At 37.7% G+C, this 23098-nt stretch overlaps 1 protein-coding gene across 10 annotated transcripts in view; it reads left to right on the top strand.

Moving 5' to 3' along the window:
• The window catches only part of LOC134741972 (E3 ubiquitin-protein ligase HECW2), a 143880-nt gene that overhangs the window by 114406 nt on the left and 6376 nt on the right, over positions 1 to 23098 (top strand). For all 10 annotated transcript variants that reach the window (XM_063674869.1, XM_063674870.1, XM_063674868.1 and 7 more), the window contains 2 exons: positions 18888 to 19079; positions 19543 to 19809. In XM_063674869.1, coding sequence (XP_063530939.1) covers positions 18888 to 19079; positions 19543 to 19809 — 459 coding nt within the window. The remainder of the gene's footprint in view (positions 1 to 18887; positions 19080 to 19542; positions 19810 to 23098) is intronic.

Here is a 23098-nt window from a genome sequence, read left to right as displayed (position 1 = left end):
TATATTAAACCGGGTCACTCTCGATGATTGTCACACAACATTGAACATTGGTGATTGTGAACATGTCTCGTTCCATAATGAGGAGCATCTTCAGCCCCCAGTCTGCGTCATACCACTAACGCCACGTTGAAGATCCTCCTGAAACACTTCGAGCAATCATCTATTTAATATACGTGAGGGACCCGGTTTAATATATTTAATATGTATGTGAGCGTCTGAAAGTTGAATAGCAATTGTGTCTTCAGCTTCCAGGCCACCCAAATTTTCTTTTAATTCCCTCTTTTTAGCGGGACCGAACAGTTCTGCTCCACCACCATGTTATGGTTAAGCAGACATTTATAAACCAGGATTTATTCTAGGACATAACTAGCAAGTTATGTTTGGTTGTGTGTTAAGAATGTCTTGTTGTTTATAAATGTCTGCTTTTGAGTTCTCACACTTCCGTCATCCTTACTTAACCATTACATGGTGGTGAAGCGGAACAGTTGGGCATCGCTAGAAAGAGCGAATTAAAAGAAAATTCTCCACTACTACATTCCAAGAAGCTTCTCAAAATCATGTCTACGTCGGACGTAAATCATCCGCAAGTCGGAAGTGCGTAAAATAACTTTGTAAGGTGCGCAAGAGCATAATAAATGTGTTAACGCGCTCATGTCTCCATTCATTCGCTTCCGGCTCTCGGGCTTTCCTGTTGGGTTATGCAAAAATTACGCCATTCTGAACTTACCATTAATCTGTCGCGGTTGTCATTGTTCCTGTAATTAATGTGTTCTCACAGCTCTCGCTCTCAACTAGCTCTTGTTTAGTCACACGTTTAGTTATAGACTCTTATCTAATACATATAAGATTATTTGCTGCGGCCTTAACCATTGAGATGAGAAGCTCCTGGCGGCAGATCTTTGCGAGGCCCACGCGAGGCCCTTGTCTTTTGTGCTAAGTAAAAAACAATTTGCTCGAGTTGTGGAGCGAGAGGCTGCAAAAGCGAGGCACTAAGGCCGCCGCTTTATATTATTTGTATAAACACAAAAAACAAATATGTTATTTCCGGCCCGGGAAAATTAAAACCTAGAAGAAAATCAAACTAATCTCCGCTACAGCACAGGATTAAAATCCTACTCGGTGCCTATCTCTCCCACTTTAAAGTTCAGTAACATCATAAGTTCATATTCACTTCAACCACTCAACGTCACAGCCCTTTCATCCTGTCATTACTATCATGCATTATAATTAAAGCAATTAAATATTCCGCGACGTCTGGATACGATAAAGTGATAAAATCTATTCGGTGGTCAAGGTACCGGTGACCCTTCTTGTGTGCAGCGAAGGACGCATCCTCCACACTGGTAACTATTCGTAAACCTTATTTCAAAGGTATTAGAGTCCACCTATGGACAGTTAATAGTGTTGATGGTAGCGCTAGTGCTAATTCCTGCGTAATTACTGCAACAATACGTTATTATACCAACATTAACACTGAAGCGCGGAAAAATTGCGAGTTAACACGAGATGTTGATCATTATATTGAAAAGGGGAATTACAGTAGTAATATGATATGGTGTAATTATTAAAAAGACACCTTGGATAGGATCAAAAAAATACGTGCAACTCGTATTTACCACATGATTATAATGTATGGTATGGTACAAGAAATTCGAATAGACAGATACCTAACTACACGCTTGAGAAACTTAGTAAAGTAGAACACGTACTCTTTCACAAAATATTAGGTTTGTAGGATATTTAAAAATATTTGCAAACTTCAAAAATGCTTACCATAGCTTTTCCTTTTAATTAACTCCCAATTTATTAAATATATCCTACCGCAAATGAAAGTTATGCCTTAAATAGCTAAAGCCTGATCGATATCTCAGTAAGCGTATAATTTAGATCGGGATAGACAGCCGTGACGTCACCGGCGCGCGCGCCGGCTCAATTGACCGGCCAGTTCCGCAAATGTGAATTTCACTCCTTGCTAGCGAAGCCTGCTTAATGGGAACTGATTTGTTTGACCATTGTTGCTTTTGTTCCTCGTTTCTCCTGCATACTAACTACTACTACTACTCTTTCTACCTTCATAATAACAGTCTAAGGGCCACTTGCACCATCCCACTGACCCGGGGTTAACCGGTTAAACCTTGAGTAACTATGGATACCAGTACAATTAGACACTGGGTTAGGTTTAACCGGTTGACCCCGGGTTAATGGAATGGTGCAAGTGACGCTTAAAGAACTATGAATTATTTTGGCGACAAAACAGTGTCTATGGAATTATCTGCTCAAATGTAAGATTCAGCTGTCCCGGAATCACAGGAGTACCACTGCAACGGCACTCAAAAAGGAAAGACTGTCTTTGTCATTAGGAATTTAATGTAGAATACTAGAGCATGCCTTTTTTGGGACCGCCGTCTCAAACAATCGCTTAAATTGTCCATCCAGACAAAAATACGACATATTTCACTATCCAATTCCTTTGACATCTGCCGAAACCATTAACGATACAGTATCATTTTAAATGGGTTAACATAATAGCAATAGTACTTAACAGCCGCAGCCAAAGCCCCACCGCCTCGTTCCTTCCCATAAAGCCTGATTAATCTGAGCCACTATGATAATGCTACGGTTTCCTGAGCAATTAACTTGCCAAGTAAAGTTCAGCAACATTTCCAAATACCCTTTGCCCTTAAGAGTTTCAAGTTTCTAAACAGACTATTTTTAAAGCGTGAAATGTTACAGAATTCGATCGATAAGCCTATCTTCTTTATTCGCTTGGGGCGGGACAAAGATGGACGGTGATATTTAGGTCGTTGAGATATATTCAAGCGGCTCAATAATCATTAGGCCGCCGGAGCAACGCGGACATTAAATAAATAGCTCATGTCCAACAAATTGTAAACTGTAGGAGACAAAAATAGGATACGCCTTTCGGCTTACCAACGGAGAGCGCGCACTGCATCCTTTGGATTACAAATCCTGATTTTAAGGGCGTATAATAATAGAGACCACACATTAATATAGTTTACATTGGTCGAATAGTAACACTCTTAAGAACAAATTAAATTATTTTCTATGAAAATATTTTAATTTGTGTTTTTTCAAGTAGACACACTACTATTTAAACTATAAACTGAAATAAATGTCATATACGAAGGAAAAAATGACCAAAGCCTCCAGTACCATTTCAATGGACTACCAGTGTCCAGAGCTGGAATCGAACCATCCATGCATCCATGCATGCATGCATCCATGGATTCCAGCTCTGGACACTGGACTGGATTTGGTCATTTTTTCCTTCGTATATGACATTTATTCCAACAGTAACAGTTTCGATGACCTGGCGATTAGGTACCCACTGATCGCAATATCAATATTCTTAAACGTTTACAGGCAGGATTTTCTGTGAATATTTGAAAATAAAATACGGTCATCTTGACGCACCTAATCAATTTCAATTTAACTCAATCGCCACATATTCTGGCAATCTTTTATATCTGCACGAAACGCGTAAATTTTGCTTTAGATATTATAGTAAAAACAAATCTCTACTAAAGGAGTATCAAGTCACACAAAAGTTATTCTTCTTTAAATTAGGTTTTCAACTTGCCTGCATGAAAAAGAGAATTTTTAAGTATAACCGAATTACGATGAACTCACAATTGCCATTTTCCACGCCTCGACACACATTTAACAGCCCACTAACAAACACAATTCGCCACGCCACTTCAGACTTATTTACTATTTGTGTTGAAATTGCACCAAATGACTAATAAGCATAACTAGGAAATTGGGTATTCCTCAGGAACATAGGTAAGTACCTCAAGGTGCCTATTGTCCAAGATCTTGCGGTGGCAGTAATGACGTGTAGAGGTATTCGCGGTCTCTTTACCCGTCGGGTCCCGTTGGTTCCAATCTATGAAATCGATGGGTAGCGAAATAAAATTTACGATTTCACCATTTTATTAGGAACGTGCAACTGCAAGCGCAATCTTATTTTACTGCAATCACACAGCGGTCACTCGTGCAGGTATCGTTCAAAAACCTCTCTCAGATCAAGCAATAGTAAATTTGCAACTAAATGTACAACTAAAAAAAAACCTGTTTAAATATAGAGCAAAGACACATGTGTACAAACAAAACCCCTTTGCCGCTATCTCGTATAAGAAACGGTTGCCGCGTACCCATACCATTGTACTTAGGATTTGTCCGATTTCTGGAAGGCGGCGGCGATCAAAAGAATCGGCCGCGCACCAAGCGCACCCTCCATTATGCGCGAGCGCACGCCTTGTTCATGAACATCTATACACTTTTCCACATTATACCATTGCCATAAGGTGGAAATATGTACATTTTTTTTAACCGTTCTAGGGTGATAAAGTAGACTGTAACACCAAAACGTCTTACATGCATTTGAGTGACAAATACTGATAAACTCTTTCTCTTGTAACGTTAGGAGAAAGCTATAAAAAAATCTCCTTTGTCGTAATATAATGATATAAATAAAGTAGTTAAAACTCAACAAGAGCTCCCGAAAGCATTTTATCTGCGATAAAACAATACTAATTATGATTATCATTAGCTAAACATTCATAACATACCGATAATCAGTGAAAGGAATGGTCAAAGGTTATCTTAACGGCTTTTGGAAATCTGCATGTTTGTAAAGAGGCATATGTATTTATTTACTACAGCTGAAAGCGCCTCTACTAGAAATCAACGGGATCCTGGAAGGCTGGTTCATGACTGTGTTCCCAGGACAGCATTATACACAAATCACTGTTTTGTTATGTGCATGAAACTTTTTAACAAACTACCTAAAACTATAAGAGAACTACCTGTACATAGATTTAGAAATAAATTGATGAAGCTATTACAATGTAAAAGATTTCCTTTCTCAAGATATACAGCCAGATTTGTAGTAGTTTCTAGTTTTAAGATTTTTGCATGCTAGTACAACCTGTATAGTACAAATAGCAGAATAAGCAACCAATTGTCACTTACCACCTAAGACACTATTGTACCTACTTATTCTTTGCAAATAAATACTTACTTACTTAAAATAATTAACTATTACAAAACAAATTGAACGGAAGCGGATAAATAAATATAAAAATCTAGTTAACACAAAATAATACTAATAACTTTAATCCCTCTAGAACACATCAGGTGTGATTTATACACTGGTATTGGGTTTTAAATTATCTATTACAGGGACGGGACTTAAATTTTTATGGGTATCTTAAATCGTTTTAGTTTTTAAGACGTACCTGTTCCGTCCTCCCATATCGTTAGTCACGGGGCCAATCAAACCGTCGTAAACCGTAATAGTTCGCCGGTAATCGGTGGATATGGGAATCGACTATTGTCGGAGATCTCGATACGATCTACAGTTTTCATTGACATAAGTTCTTATTACAAGCATGTGCTCAAGGCAAATAAGGCTTTGTTAGGTTTAACTAAAGTCTTAATTTGCAGCGAACTGTAAATTAGATACGAGATAGCTGAAGTTACTGCTAGATAACTAAAAAGCTAACTTAAAAATCTAATCCAATCAAACAGATCAGTACTCTATAGCTTTCAAAATAAGGTGAATGCGAGTGTGTATTCATATTTGTAATCCGTTGCGTTAGGATTAGGATCGGTCGTCACGTTCTGGACAAACACCATGTTACGGATTACACAGCGTGTGGAGAATCGATGTTTTCGTGCGTGTTGTTTTACCACACTAAATTAGCTTTTTTATTTCTTTCTCAAATTAAATACTAGTTTACGGTCATAATTTCGACCATGTGGTTGTTTAAAAAAAGTACCTAGGTGTACCTAAGACGTATTTGTGTATGTGTGTAGGTAAGTTGTATAGGTATGTATCTTTAAAATACAGAATTAAATTTTCAGAATATAAATTAACAAGGTTTAGTATCGTTAATATAACAGATAGGCATTGAAATAACATTCTTATAATTAAATTACATTAATTAATTTAACTTAATTATATTGAGAACAACTTGTTCTCAATACCTAGCCGCCTAGAGGCCTATAACTTATGGAATCTCTATGTTATAGAAAGAGAAACAGCAAAAACGACCTAGTTAGGACCCGGCCTGTGCTAAATATATGTATCTCATCACAAAGGTAGAGAATACAGAGCGTCCCTCGCCAAGGCGGACGGGAGGACTGGTTACAATGCCACCTGGTAGCCCACTACGAATCGTGCGTTTAACCTTCGTTAGACTAGATTCTTCAACGGGTTTGTTGAATGGAGCCAATGTTTGACCCCGGAGAACCACGGGAAATGTTGTGATCAAATCGGTTTTGTTTTGTTACCTAGATATGTATGTTAGTACATATTTAATTTAGGCCCTAAGAAGAGATTTTGTTTGTGTTAAAATTCATTTACAAAAAGGTATTTTAGGTAATTCGGAACGCTTCCAGGTCTAGCTCTTACCCTAACCTACAAAACTTATGTACAAATGTACTTAACATATTTAATTTATGGCCAAGTGCAAGACTCTGATCGAGTATAGAATATAGCAATGGATTTATAAGATACGTAGATGTGTAATTTAATATTTAATAACATATTTAGGTAGTACCTACACACTTTATTTTACTTATCGATGCCATCTTGATCGCTTCAAAGTAAAACTTATCTGCAATAAGTAAGGTCGTGTTTACACGAGCGAGTCGGTTAGATATAATATATACGATATTCCCCTCAAATTAAGGTAATTTTAGCACCTAACCTTGTGCACGTTGCTATATGCACATTTAAACCGCTGTTAAGTTACTATATCCACTAAAATGACCAACAGCTGCTGCCAAATGCTGCATTTGTAAGCAGGGTAAGACGCGATGATGTGTCATCACAATTAATGACGCAGATAAGCGTCATAATTGAACATTTAAGATTGTCTATCTTGCGACGACATGTCTCGAAATGGTAATGATTCGAACTTAAGGTACTCACTATAATGAGATTGTACTTAAATGTAAGCTCGTACGGTTCCTTCAATGCAAAAACGAACTTGAAGTATATATACTTAGTTTCTTAAAATGCATCCTTTGTGTTACTATTTTGATCGTGAAGGGCGAAAAACTTGAGGTGAAAGATCCAATTGTTTTAGCGACTTTTTTTTGTGGAACTGGAGAGGAGCGGAGAGTTTTTGCCTTGAATACTTTGTAAACACTGTAAACACTAACCCCCTTATTTATAAAACTTTACGGGCCTGATTTAGTTAAATTATGTTTTATAAGGAATAAAAATCTTACATATAGGTACATAAATCAAAATGACAGATAAAGACAAACGATTCGTAGCTAATTCGGGCCAGTAACGCGTTTATGAATAACGCCATATAAATCATATTTATTAAATACGCAAGTTCTAAACATAATTAATGCTGGTCAGTGCAATCACCTGGTAATTATTTATTCATTATCAATTATATATAAGTTCTTATTAAGATACCGCCTTAAAAACCGTAGTTTCATTTTGAAACTGAAGGAAGTCCTTATATCTTAATTAAATACAAGCCGTATTGATCGAAGGACAATATCTTTATGATTTGCCAATAATTGGTCATGTAGGCGCGGGCGCGCCAATCGGTCAGCGTCCTTTTGTTTCCTGTCCATGGATATAACTTATTTTCGCAAATATACTTTGCGAATCTTATTTACTTATACAAATATTCAAAGATTATTTTGGAGGTAAATTACTATTTTATTTTTGCAAATATTTACTTTTTATAGTTATTTTTTACACAAAAAGATTAGTGAAATTATTGTTTTTACTAATTTCGCTAACCTTTTATAACATATCTGAAAACATAGAAGTAGATGCCACAAGTATATTGTAAATATTTGATTTTAATTACCTATTCTATTTGTTATTATTGTTTATAGATCTATTTTATAAGAGTGCCTTCGAAATAAGTAGACATAAAATGTTGCTACGCCCTAGTAGGGTCCATGATTGTATTGACTTAATTTTAAGAACATCTGTAATACCATGGTTACAACTAATAAATGAAATGAAATAGGAGTCTAAAATATGTGATAAATCACAAAGATCAAAGACGCAAAAAATATACGCGCATAGTAATGATCGAGAAAGTAATCCACTTGCATATTACGTAAGCAATACATTTTCTAAATCTACATTTAATAACACGTAGGTAATATATTTCCGTACAGTCATCTATATACAAGCCAACAATCATGTTATGTATCCTTATTGCGATATAACAACTTACACTAATATACACATGAAAGCCGACACATGTTAATCTTTGTTACAATCAATTTCAATTAGTTTTATTGACCACTCGATACTAATGCAATAAAGACATTTGCGAACATATAATTGCATGAACTACATTTGTTTTATATTTATTACGAGTATAATGTTTACTACCTAATTATTATCATGTTTGATAGGTAATCTAATCTCCGAAGGTTCCACAATATATCTAATTAGATAATTAGCTGCAGAGATGAGCCGAAATAATATAGTATGTTAGATGTATCCAATTTCAATCATTATACTTAATTTTTTCCAAGTTAAATTTAGGAGATGAGCTATTATATTTAAATGCCAGCAATAAAATTGATTAAGTATACTTTGAAGTTTAGCACTACGAACACCAGGTGGCCTTTTTTTTAATAGTGCTAAAACATGTCTTAATAAGTTCCATTAAATTTGTTTTCATTAACTAACATTTTATATGGACTAAACTCATGCTAACAATATAATGGAATTATCTTCCTAAATCTAGCATCTTATATAATTTTATTAATTTCAGACGGCTCGACGTAAAGTCAGACGGTTAAAAAGCACAGACAGAACATGTATAATATGTGCATTCGTCGTTAAATAAATAAAAAAGAGACTAAATGTGCTAAAAGCCTTTCGCAAACTTTCAATAGATAACATCAAACACATTGCGATATTCCGCCATATGCTCGGCTTTCAGTTGACGTTCAAATTACCCCACTTATTTTTTACTCTGTGCACCTTACTCCATTGTAACTAAGTCTAATTTTTCTTGATACAACACATGTTATACATTGTCCTTATGCGATGGGGGGTCAGTCGGGCTGGGCTCCCGCATTGTGTCCATTGACTTCCTGCTGCAATTAATTACTTACAAAAGGCAAACACTGTGCACTGTTGTTTGCTCTTTGTACGGACAGCATAACTATGTAGAGAACAAACATGTCACATCCTTTTTACTGTTTAATTGTGTGGATATTTCAGGACCTACCACCTACCCCTTTCATATACATTATATCATGAAAGCGCCTTCTTCCTCTCGTTGTCACGGCTTTTTTGCCACGGCTCATGGAAGCCTGGGGTCCGCTTGACAACTAATCCCGAGAATTGGCATAGGCACTAGTTTTTACGAACGCGACTGCCATACTGACCTTCCAACCCAGAGGGTAAACTAGGCCCTATTGGGATTACTCCGGTTCCCTCAAGATGTTTTCCTTCACCGAAAAGCGACTGGTAAACATCAAATGTTTTTTTAATACTACGTCGGTGGCAAACAAGGATGTTAAGCAGCCTCCGTAGCAATTTTTAATTATGTACGCCTGCAACTCCCATGCGCGTTGCCGACCCTAACACTCTCGTTGAGCTCTGGCAACCTTAGTCACCGGCAGGAAGCAGGAACACAACACTAAGAGTAGGGTCTAGTTTTATTTGGCTGCGGTTTTCTGTACTTCCCCAGTTGGGCTCCTAGATCTGGAATGACATCCGCTGTCCTGTGCCCTACCACACAAAGCGAGACGTCATTCACAGTGCCCATAACTCTCCTTCGGACGTAGTTTAAGGACATACCCGGGTGTTTCGTACATAAGTTCCGAAAAACTCATTGTTACGAGCCCGGGTTTGAACCCGCGACCTTCGGATTGAAATCCGCATGCTCTAGGCCACCAGCGCTAACATGAAAACGCCTTGTTGAAAATTTAGTGTAAAACTATATAAAATTAACACTAGGTACAGTTTTTACATGTACAAAATAAAAGAAACAACATGACCTTTATATTTATTAATAGAGCGCGCAATACTGTTGTGCAAATATTGCATGCGCACCGTCCGGAAGTCCTTCGTATCGTAATATCCACCGTAAAACCTAATGTACAGAATGCTACAGTTATTGTACGTATGCTAATTTACTAAAACCTTGTACGTATTGTTTACCTGTCCAGAAATGTTCGGTAAATTAGCACTGGTTCGTTACAAAAATATTAGTATGGTGCAATATATAATGCTGAAAGTCACAGATTTTTTTATGTAGTTTGATATACACGAATTATTTTAAAAAAGTGCTGCTTAAAAATCCACATTCTACTAAAAGATTTACCATATCATACATGACCAGATTTTATCGTGTCCACACTTTAGATATTCTGTGCATGGCAGCTAATACCTACCTAAATAATAAAGGTGTTCATTTATTTAAACTTTATTAATAGGATTTATTAAAACAGTCATAAGTCTCAACCTAAATTAGCCTGAGGCATTGTTCCTAGGACACTGGACACCTAATAAATGTGTGCAAATGTTTATAACAGTCATTTATTTAATGCGGAAGGTGCATAGTTGAATGAGTCGGCGTATCAAACCGTGAAAAAGTAGTATAAAGAGGCTCACTGACTATCAGTCCGCCGGGCAATATCGGATTATCGGCCTGTCAGTTGTTCGGAACCGTCAAATTTTTGTTTTAACTGACAGGCCGATGTCGTCCGGCGGACTGATAGTCAGTGGGCCCCTTAAAGTCAAGCACTTTTCCTCGATACCGGGCGATCGTATCTGATTCTCATTATCGTTATCTTTGTATTGTAGGGCAACTGTTGGTCTACTTTGTAAAATGTGGACTAATTTGTAAACAAATAAATATAATTTATAAAATTTGAAATCTTGTGCCATTGATGTAAGATTTAATTTTGCATGGCCTACCAACCTACCATTATGTTAAATGCAGTATTTCTGCACCTCTACCAAAATATGTAGTTTATTCTTTTCTTTTTTATTGATAACATTTAAAGGTTATGACGTTATAACTTATAAATTTATAAAATATGTAACATCTATATTTATAGCGAATCTTTATCATTATCCTCACCAGACCCCTCATTTAATGCCCCCTAATTCCGGTCTTGGATTATATCTAAAAGCTAAATCAATTTGTAAAATTCTGGGAAACTGTAATTTGTGGGCGTAGATACACGGTTCATCAATTACTAATAGCCCTTCAAAAAACGGGGAATAATCTGAAATACAGAGGAATATCGCACTTATAATTCAAGGAAAGAAAAACATGATTCCCGCAACAAATCATAACTAAATTCCTCTACGTTCAAGAGCACTGAAAACTAGATCATTTTCAGTATACATAAATAGTATCATTCGCTTGCCCTTGTCCCATTCACTTGGGGTCGGCGCAGCATGTCTTTTTCTTCCATACATCTCTGTCACCCGTCATCTCATCATTCACTTGCGTTAGTTTCATATCATCTTTCACACAGTCCATCCACCTTTTCCTCGGTTTTCCTCTCCTCGTACTTCCCTCCACATTCATTCTTAATACCTTTCTCGTCACATGACTTTCATCCCTCCGCATCACATGCCCGTACCATGCTAGGCGATTTGCCCTTACTTTTTCTGTTATGGGTGCAACTTTCAGGCTTCCTCTTATATACTCATTCCTTATCCTATCCATTCTCGTCACGCCACACATCCACCTTAACATTCTCATCTCCGCTACATGCAATCTCTTTTCATCCTTCACCTTTAGGGCCCAACACTCTGATCCATACATGACGACAGGTCTTATGATCGTTTTATAAATTTTACCCTTCAACCGAAGGGGCATACGGGCGTCACAAATGGTTCCCGTAACCTGTCGCCATTTCATCCATCCTGTGCTAATCCGGTTTTTCACGTCGCGGTCAATATCGCCATCGCACTGTACGAGCGAACCGAGGTACTTGAAGTCGGAGCAGACCGGCAATGTAACGCTATCGAGTTCTATACTATATACATAAATAGTATCCAAACTTAAAATAATGATAGTGCGTAATTAACCAATGGTAAGTAAGTAAGTAAACTGTAACCATTACATGTCATGAATAAATTATGCCGTTTATTTTGTGTATTAGAATACTAATACCTAATCAACCTAATAACCTTTAATACCTTTGATTGACAATGATCAATTTTATTGATCATTACAGGCTAACAAATAATGTTCAACGCTCCACTATTATCGTACCTACGAATATAAACCTAAGTGAAAACAAACTTAACCCACTATTACAGTATTTAATACTCATTGGGCTAACGATAATTCATAGTAGCTATTTTACAATTAGTCAAATAAATCATGAACAACAAATCGTTAACAACGCACTTGAAGCTGCAATTAGCGTTCTGAGAATGACTAATACCTAATCAAGTCTGAATAGCAATACTTCGCCAACGAAATTAAGGTCTTAATGTTGGCCTTATTAATGTTATTGTCAATGCACAAAGTAACCGCTGTAACCTTTTGTTTCTTAAGCTAATAGTAGTCCTAGGAAGTAATTTTGTAGAATATTAGGCACGTATCGACTCTAAAAAGGTTGCCCTATTGTAAACACCAAATTGGAGACTTTATTTAAAACTTAAATCGCTGCCTATTGTGTTGGAACAGCCGAATCCGAGTACGTGTCAATATTAGAATTATTCTCGGAAGTAATATGATACTTTTCGAGCGTTACGGTACAATGGCTGCAGTTTGAAATGTTTGGAGTCACTCCTACCTAATCAAATGTCAATGACAATAAAGAATCCAGACAAAGCGGGTTGTAATGAAGTTTGGTAAAAAATGGCGTCGAGTGTAGATCTGTCGTTAATCTATCCCCTTCGAGGCGTCTGCGTCTACCTGCGATGCGCCAGAGTCGGTTATTCAGAAAACTTTTTCAACCCAATCTTACAGGAGAACCAATTCACGTCTGACCTCCGATTACTTATAGTCTTACGAGCATCTAGCTACAATTATAATAGACATGAAGTAAGCTACCGGTTATAAAAGGTTTTGTGAAGATACAGGCTGCATGTTGCCCGAGGCCCTCGGCGCCCGCGCAGGCAGTCATTACGAGTACGCTAGGGAGCTCTAATCACAGGTGGCCGGAGCTATGGCACCGGAATTTTTGATTACACATTAAGATGCCAATACCAACTTATTAATGATATTTATTTCATGTAGCCGGTTCTCTTCTTCGATTTATTCAATTATGTATTTCGTTGATTGACTCAAACTGTAATTTCGATCTGTGGAATTTGATATCGGACCTACTCGGACATGTAAAACTATGTTTTATAAAGGAATAAATGAATGAATGAATGAATGAACTCGCATACCTTACTTCCAAACTTTTTCAATTTTAAAGTTCTAGCAAACTTTACCTCGCGCTACGATAATATTCCAAATTCCAAACTAGACGATGGAAGAATTGGTTTCTCTGCGCGGAAAGCAGATCAACGTCTATCAGAAGATTCTCGAGACATTTTAAGAGGTCGCTGCAATCATTAGTGTCACCTTAACGTGTTAAAGTAACGATTACGACAGAAAACGGGACCGAGCCGTCTCGACACCACTAGGCAACGGCAGGATGTCCATTCGTCCCGATATCCAGATTCTATCAGGGTTACCAGACGCCAGGATTTTTCCTGAGATGTGAGATATTTGCTAGGGTGTCATAAGAAAATGTCATAATTTATATTGTAGTTCGGTATTTTTTTACCGCTTTCAAATAAATAAGGCACGATTTTTTACACACTGAATACTGTTTAACGTTTTTTCTATAACACAAAGATCATTAGGTTTCCGTACCCATAGAGTAAAAACGGGACCCTATTACTAAGACTCCGCTGTCCGTCTGTCCGTCTGTCACCAGGCTTATCTCATGAACCGTGATAGCTAGACAGTTGAAATTTTCACAGATCGTGTATTTCTGTTGCCGCTATAACAACAAACACTAAAAACAGAATAAAATGAATATTTAAGGGGGCTCCCATACAACAAACGTGATTTTTTTGCCGTTTTTTGCGTAATGGTACGGAACCCTTCGTGCGCGAGTCCGACTCGCACTTGGCCGGTTTTTTACCAAGACCAACTTGCGGATTGTGTATCAGGAATTCTGTCCATGATTCTCGTATTTTGAGGACTCAGAATAGGTATATATCTGGTAACCCTAGATGGAATCTAATCTATATTTGCATTTCTATCGGACCTCTCTGTTTTTGTTGGCTCGGCTTCATTTGGAGTTTCCTGTATTAACGTCTAATGGGTGTGTTATCGTACTTATCGTGCATTTCAAAGGTTTACATTTTAGTTTCCAACTTGATGTATTTATATTGTTTTCACAGTGTTTCCTGTCCTTATGTAAGCAGATGGCCATGCAAATTCCTTATTAAAAATACATTAAAAAACAGAACTATTGAACTCAATATGTCAGCGTGTCTCTAAAACAGGCATAAATCCAACGGATGAAACAAATGAATCAGGGCTAAATCCTTAAATTCTTCTCTGCTTAACTCTCGCATCTCATTTCACCTTCATATTTACCGATCTGTGATCTCTTTGTAACAGAAAGAATGCCATCTGTAGCCGAAAACTGCCGAAGGCACTGGTGCTGTACCACTAGGCCTAAATCGTTATCAAGACATCAGCCGTTATCATGGAGAGTATCGCTGGTGCCTGGAGCCTATAGCCCCACCTCGCACACCTGTCGAGGTGCGTGACCGAGCTAGTCTGTTCATGTAATTCTTAAAGACTTCTTGAGAACCAGCGAAGGGCAAACTAATGTAAGGAGACCTCGAGATCCGTGACAACTAGAGAGCGTTTTTACGCTGGTTTTCTCTAAGCGCAGCGGTCAAGCAAGCCAGCTCGGTAGGCAAATGCAAGAACACCTCTGGTACCCCCAGGCCAAGCACGCGCCGTCCAATCATTAACTTTCGGGGGCTCAATGATATATGCGTAGAATATACCGGATGCTTGTATAATGACGGTGAACGCCATTATAGGCATAAATCAATTTTTTAGCCCAAAACGCCGTGAGCGTTTTCGTTATTAACCTAAGATAACGCTAGGTGAATTCTTGAGGAGTCAATGGGGTTCAAGTATTACTGATTTAAAGAAAATACATACAGTATTCTACTCGGAAAGGTAGCTAAAGTGTAGAGTTTGATAGTTATCCTAAAAAAGCACCAGCTCGTGCAAAGCACAATCTAACGCGCCAAGAATTTCTTTAGATACCAGTGTAATTTTAGGTCATTCCCACCGCGTCGGGAGTCGGCCTTGTGCGTGCGCACCGAAATGTTTTCTCAATTATTAGCCTTTGTGGTACAAATAACTGTGGACCTATCGATCAAACAATGCAAGCACTTACTGTCATTGGCATTGAGCTAAAGAATGATCTAGCCTAGCATAACTAAGTCCTTAGTCTTATTTACTATGAAACGATGACGGATGGATATGCCTTTCATGATTGCATGTAGGTATGTATTCAAGAAAATTCGGTCGATGACGTGTGTGGCCAGGTGGCACAGAGGTATTGACAAAGCACGAAAGGACTGGGATGCAGCGCAGCCTCGATCGCTGCCTTTGGCATCGGTACATTAATTCATGGTCACTTTTCTATCTTCAAAAGACATTTATACCATCGGTTTATGGTTGCAAATGTTGCAGTTGGCCTCACAATAATCGCATAGTAGTAATTCCGTCGTTGGAAAGACGTCCTTACAAGGAACGGGTTGCATTTGGGTGGCACGGCGTACCGAATGGCGTGGCCTTCTGCGAAATACTGAAGTGAACTCCGATGTTTAGACTACGATTTTGAGGTTACATAATTTGTTTAATGGTAACAATTATTTTTAGACTACTTAAGGTACTTACTTCTGTGGCGCAAGGGCGCAAGGGCGCAACGAGCCGAATTGACTGACAGCTGACACCAAAGACCGCCTGCCATTTTTCGCCTTCCAAAGCTTTGTTCTCTCTGAGTGCATTCAAGTCTTTTTGATGGACTTCACCGCTAAATATCGGGATCTAGAACGTAGTACAACTTATTTCAGAATATTCACTGAAGTACCTAACTGAAAAGCAAAAAAAAACAACGACGCGTGATGCTTAATAGGGTGCATTCAGAAATCTAGCAACGAGATCTTGTTTTTTTTCTGTGTTGGGTGTTGCGTGGGCCGAACATATGTGACGTTTTCAACCAAAAGGTACCACATTGTCGCTTGTTGATAAGGTTGATTTCTAATTGGAGCTATATGGAAAAAACGCCTTACTGACAAGCGACAATACGCACCACCCTTTTGGTTGAAAATGGCACATATAGTCCGGTTAGCAAGTCGTTCAAAGCTCTGATATAGAAAATTTTAGATTCGTGTAGAAAAACTCGGTATATTCAATCGAGATTTATCAGCGATTAAGCGTAGACGGTCCAAGGAACGCAGCCATGGGGCCCAAATGAAATTATACTAATTACCTAATCTCCACTACGAGCGAGGGGCGGAGCACCTAAATCTCGCTCGCCTTAATCGATTACTATACTCGTATTACTAGCCCAGAGCTTTTTGTCTCTGTCTAATGTGGGCCGGCCTTCCGCTCCTCTTTTTGGATATAATCTATTACGGTTCATTGCACCTCGTGGGCATTTTAGCCGTTTCACGGGAAACGGGAAAGTGGAGCCTTGGGTTGCATAACGTTTTGTAACAGATACGGAGCCTTAAGACTGGAAATGCTGCCGTAAAGTCGAAGTGGGTTTAATGGGAAGTCGTTTTTGCATGGTACTAGGCCTCGTCATAGCTGAAGCTACAAATAAATATGTTTATGATAGTTAACCATGTCACTTAGGTAGCCTATGTTCCTAGTCATACATCTATGTATGTATTTGCAATAACTTCTTAGCGCTTAGCAACGGATATTATAGGACAACCGATAGGTTTTCATATATTTATTCCATTTTTTCCACGTGGAAAATTCAAAACACTACGTAACTAATCACAATTGGGAGTGACTGCCAGTTCGCAATCCTCACGTACAGACAGTATGTTAGCCGAACTAGATTTTAATAGATAAAAGTAAGAGGTGTAAGTAATGTTCACCTTCCCGCATCAGCCTATAATCCAAGTATTGTCGTGCTGCGATCCTCCCACGCTTGCAGCTTGCAGGATTGATGAGGCCAGCAATTAGCCGGTTCCTTCTCTATTATAATTTAATAGTTCACGCTATGTTACTCGAGTTCGCCGACTTTCACACGTGGTGCTTGTTTTGTTTTAATTACATTAACTTAAGTGACCAATAGCAGACCTTATTTTATTGCAGTAAGGTTTATGTCAGTTGTAACTTTGATGGCATGATCCAAACGAAGATGAAATTAATTGCGTAGGTACCTGCACATGTATGGTTGTTATAAATATAAACCTAACCCGATTGACTTAAGGTTGGCATTGTACTTACTTAACTTACTTTTTTATTTCATAATTTGGCGAAATGATAGGTAGGTAGGTTACGTTATTGAGTTTTATAGTCGCTATGTAGACTACAAAATAAGTATAGGGTCTTTTATTGAGATCTTCGTATGTAAGTATCTCATTCCATTGCATATACAGTAAGCTGCGAAATTGCATGGAGAAATTATGAATAAATTCATTAATAAATTCGCCATGCACTGTTGCGGCTGATGGTACCTAATATGTCGATGTACTTAAATATCAATTATATCCTCTACATCTAACTTACATAGCCACTTAAATATGGTCACTAAAAGTAAGATTGTGCTTTTCGGCAAAAATAAATAAAATAAATAAAAATCAATAAATAAATATTATATGACAATCTTACGCAGATTGACTAAGTCCCACGGTAAGCCAAAGGAGGCTTGTGTTATCTCATCTTCTTCTTCTTGTGTAATCTTCTTTCATGTAAATAACCCACGTACTTCTAAATAGAATCGTTTCTAAATTGCACAAGTGTGCATCAACAAAAACAGGACCACAATATCCTTACAAGTTACAACTCTACAAGCAAGTACCTCGATTTCTATTGCCTATCGGGATATTATCGAAAGTGCTTGCGTCACAGCGCAGAGGAAATCGCACCGACACCAATCTCTGCGATCTATATTTATTGACCGTTCGCTAAATAGCCAATTATCGATTCCTATAAATCAGGAACTTCAAGTATTTTGGCTTTTACCTAAGCCTCTTTAAGTACTTGAAAAGCTTAGCACACGATTAGCAAAGTTACGTGTAGTAATTTTCCTTTATTGGAAATTTAACACTAGCTACATACTTAGTTCTATTTTACAAGAAAATTTATTAATTCACAAGAGAGGATTATCTTCTTACTCAGCTATCTAAATGTAAGTAACTTAACGTTAGCAGTCAACTTTGTTGACATTTTACTTTTTAATTAGTTAATCCTTTATCGACAAATACCAATCGAAAATCAATAAATTTTTGGCAAAATTTTCATTTTTGGTACAAGTTTTTTTATTGCTGACTGTACTTTTCGTCCCACAGGTAACTAATACTCACCGAGACAATTCTAAAAACCCTAAACACAATTAGGTTTCGTTGTTTAGTTCCTATGGCCACCTTCTGTCTTCACCATCAGATCAGCTCGATGGTACCATAATATTGCATTGTCACCCGACTCACATTTGTGTGCAAATTTTCAGCTTCATTGGAAGTCGGGAAGTGGGTCAAATTTAACTTGCAAGATTTGACCCGTACATAGGTACAGTGCAAGTTAATAAAAAGCTTGTAAAAATGTTCTGGGATCTTGAGATCGATTTGTAGAAATATGCACATTGGAATAACCCATCCCTTTCTCTTGCAGCCTGTTCGAGCAGGAGATCATGAGCTACGTGCCGGCGGAGGGCCGCGCGGCGCCGTCGCCGGCCGCGTCGCCGGCGGCCGCGCGCAGCACACGCGCGCCCGCGCCGCAGCGACGGGACTTCGAGGCCAAGCTGAGGGCGTTCTATAGGAAGCTGGAAAGCAAGGGCTACGGACAGGGGCCGGGGAAACTCAAGTGAGTTACAACTTTATTATGCTTTCATCTAAACCTGTTCAAGGAGATCATGAGTATGCCGGCAAGCGCGTGAGGCTCGCACCGCAGCGACCGGACTTGAGGCCAAGATATGGGCGTTTTATAGGAAGCTAGAGATTAAGGGCTACGGGCAGGGGCCGGGGAAACTCAAGTGAGTTACAGCTACATAATAGTTTACCCTATAGACCCCTGGCAGGCATTCTGTTTCAGCGAGAAAGTAACTGTTCTGATTGATTGGTTTCATGGCGGTAGAAATACTACCTTTCAGAGGGAGTATTGAGTAAAAATGAAGGCCGGCAGCGCACTTACAACCCCTCTGGTGTTGCAGGTGCCCAGAGGCAGAAAGCAAATTGCATTTGTTTTAACAAGTTTTGATATGTGGGGGGCTAGATGACCAACAAATGTACTTAAATCTGTCTTCTAATCAATCCCCCTCAAATTTCAGGCTCCACATCCGTCGCGAGCATCTTCTTGAAGACGCGTTCCGCCGCATCATGTCCTGCGGCAAGAAGGAACTGCAGAAGGGCAAGCTCTGTGTACTCTGGGATGGCGAGGAGGGCCTGGACTACGGCGGGCCCAGTCGGGAGTTCTTCTTCCTTCTGTCGCGGGAGCTGTTCAACCCGTACTATGGACTGTTCGAGTATTCTGCCAATGACACGTACACGGTCCACGTGTCGCCTATGTCGGCGTTTGTCGACAACCATCATGAGTGGTGAGTGGAGTTTTTTTATCTTTCTTAATGCTTGTTCTTTCTGTTTCTCTTTATGCTGAAGAGGCTTCGAAAATGGAAGACTGGCGTTCCCTGTCTCTCGCTCGTTTATCTGTCATTAGCCAGCTGGCAGTAGCCAGCATTATGGGCACCCTGGTAATTTAGTTGTAATTTATTCTATAAGGTTATAATTTTATGTTGTCGCGTAAATAATGTAATGATTTTATGTAATTGATGTATTGTAAAATATGATGTACATATTTTAATAAAATATAAGAAATTAAATATTTCGTAAATTTAAATTAAAAATCAGAAAAAGGGATTAGTTTTACTATTGAAATAATATATAGGAACAAATAGATTTTATCTAATACCGTATAAAATTACATGTTTTTGTTGTGTACGCTGCATCCATCACTATGCATTTAAAGGTTAAATCCATTTTACGCAATTTAAAATAAACACTATGATTGAATCTGTCGGAACCGCCAACGAGCGCCATTACGGATCAATACACACATACCTACTTGTTATCTGTCCAATTATCCGCAATCATACGAATTACGTTTTCTCATACATATGACATGTATGACAATGCCGATTGATGGCAATTATCTAACAATACAAACAATGTTAATGCACATTTTTTTTCTCGTGTAAAAAGTCGATCAATTGTCATAATGCAGTTTCTTACTCTATTATTTATTTTATTTTATATGCACTATAATCGAACTAGTGTATGCCCAAGACTTAGGTTTGAATTTAAAGAGTACAAATAAATATATATATATGTGATAAATATAATTTGATTAGTTCCCAAAGTTGTGCAAAAAAGCTTACTAATAAACAAATATACTATTGTACTATTTACACTTTTAATTTAAATTACTGTTAATTCGTCCGTTCGTTTACTTTTATATCTGAATGGCACCCCGGAAACCGTTATGCAGTAGCCACCATTGTTCTCATATTGGCTACCATACGAGTATAACATAGCTACAATAGCGCCAGACAAACGGCGGATGTACTAATACAGACAAGGTACTTATTTTATTGGTCTTCGATTCAATTTTGTAACTCGCGTTTAAGTAGTTTCGATAAGTTATTTAAAAAGTATAGTGGATGTAGTAAAACTTTTACTAATAATGTTTTCTAAAGAAAGAAGATTACAAAAACAACTTCAAGCAAAAATAATACAACAACAACTTTACAGTCGAAGAGACATTGTCTGAATCCCTACTAATATTATAAATGCGAAAGTAGCACTGTCCGTTTGTCTGTTACCTCTTAACGCTTAAAACGCAAACGAAGTCCCGGGCTGAACCTAGTTTACCAATAAGTAATACATATTAGACACGGAATAGGCTATTTATTACACACCTCAAAATGATACAGAAAAAAAACTATTAAGTTGGAACACACCCAACTTGTCAGTAGAAAAAGGCGCGAAATTCAAATTTTCTCTACATCAACCCGTCGCGTCTACGGTTTTTAAATATGCCTCCTTTTCTACTCACAAAGTGGCTGTGCCAGAGTGTACTGTTTGTTTTAATAAATTTCGAAAGAAAAATTGACTTAATATAAGTAGTTAGAGAAGTAGAACCGATTCTTGGAATTGAAGTATAAAACCCTATTGCCAGAGACTAATCCCTAATGGCTACTCTATGGTAGGTACATGTACCATTATCTGCGATTACAAACTGTCGCAATTAACGGTACCCTGTACTAATTACTAATTATCGGTAACCCTATAAGGGCCAGTGAACCAACGCCAACAATAACTCTCGTTTTAATTGGGTTTAACATTATTAATCGTTAATTATACTGACCCTCGGGCCTCGGGCCTGCGACAAACGTGACAGGCAAACGTTTATAAAATTAATGATAATTACTATAGTTGCTTGTAAAGAGACAATGGTCCAGCACCTCCTCGACAGTATAGGGTCGTTTGTGAGGCTTGTGGCGTTGTATAGTTTGTCAAAGGACTGTCTCATTTCAAACATAGACAGAGATAATCATACTATCTTCGTCTTACACTAGTACTAGCACCCAAAAAAAAAGGATTTTTTTGAGGAAAGGGTTTTTTTGGTTCTTATTTACTGCCAATTTGGTTTGACCAACTATATCATAACATTTGCTCTACATATAGTGGTATTGAAGGACATTAAATGACATTTAATGTTGACTTTTACCTTTATTTATCATATGACATATATTTGTATTAAAATGAGCTTAATTTGATTTTTTTTTCTTTGTTTTTAATAATGCTATTTAATTTTTAAATGTTTTAATGTATTTAATGAAAGAATAGAATAGAAATGTTTATTTGCCAGAATACGTTACAATTAGGTCTTAATACAGTTTTAGAGTCAGTATTCAGTCGACATAAAGCCAACATGCAAAAACGTTTGTAAATTACATTTACAAGTAGGGTACATCAGGTATACTCCTAATACTACAACGTCAAAATTAATTTTTAACAAGCAGAAATGTCTGCGATCGATGCTATTAATCCAGAGGCCGTGAGTTCAAGTCTCACCTAAGGCAGTAATTTTTCCACTTTTAAATTTATTCTTAGCTTACTACAACGTCAATTCATTAATGTAAATAAATTAAATAAAATCAAAGCGAAATTTAATGTATTTCTGGGCTGTAATTTAGTTCAACTATACTTACACGAAAAGCACGATTTTTTTTAACGATTAACTAACATTTTATTCATGTTTCCCTATATTATTCTACTGGTTTAAAGTATAATTTTTGTTGACTCGTAGAAAAAGTATTGTGTACAATAGTGATATAATCAAGCTTTTCAATGTCGTACCCAATAAGGCCACTCAGCAAGCTTCGTGGCCTTAACGCGGTACTCGAATGAAAAGCTCTCCATTATTATATCACGATTGTATAAAATACTATTTTGAATCGTAGGCAATATCTTTGTGAATTCCACTATACATTTATTAAGGGCCCACGCAGCATGCAATTTTTTACGCCCCAGCCCTAACCCCCAAGTCCCGTTCTAACGTTACCGCAAACAAGGTGTAGTGTTACTCACGGTAGGCAGTCGAGCATTTCACGTTGGTGCGTTTTTTGTCGCCCAACTCAATAGTTGTACCTACACGATTTATTTTATTAAGTGTCAAATTACGAATGTGATTTACGGTGAATTTTTAAGGAAATTATAGGTTTTATTGTACACTTTTGGAGGTATATTCAATTCAATTTATTTATTTAAAAAGACAACAATGGCCCATAATATATCCTTACAAAAATATTTGGGATCATGTAGGTA

Source organism: Cydia strobilella, chromosome 6 (genome assembly GCF_947568885.1).
Source record: "Cydia strobilella chromosome 6, ilCydStro3.1, whole genome shotgun sequence".
Classification (NCBI taxonomy): Eukaryota; Metazoa; Arthropoda; class Insecta; order Lepidoptera; family Tortricidae; genus Cydia; species Cydia strobilella.
The sequence above is the reverse complement of the archived record's forward strand: the minus strand, read 5'-3'. Positions and strand labels throughout refer to the sequence as shown.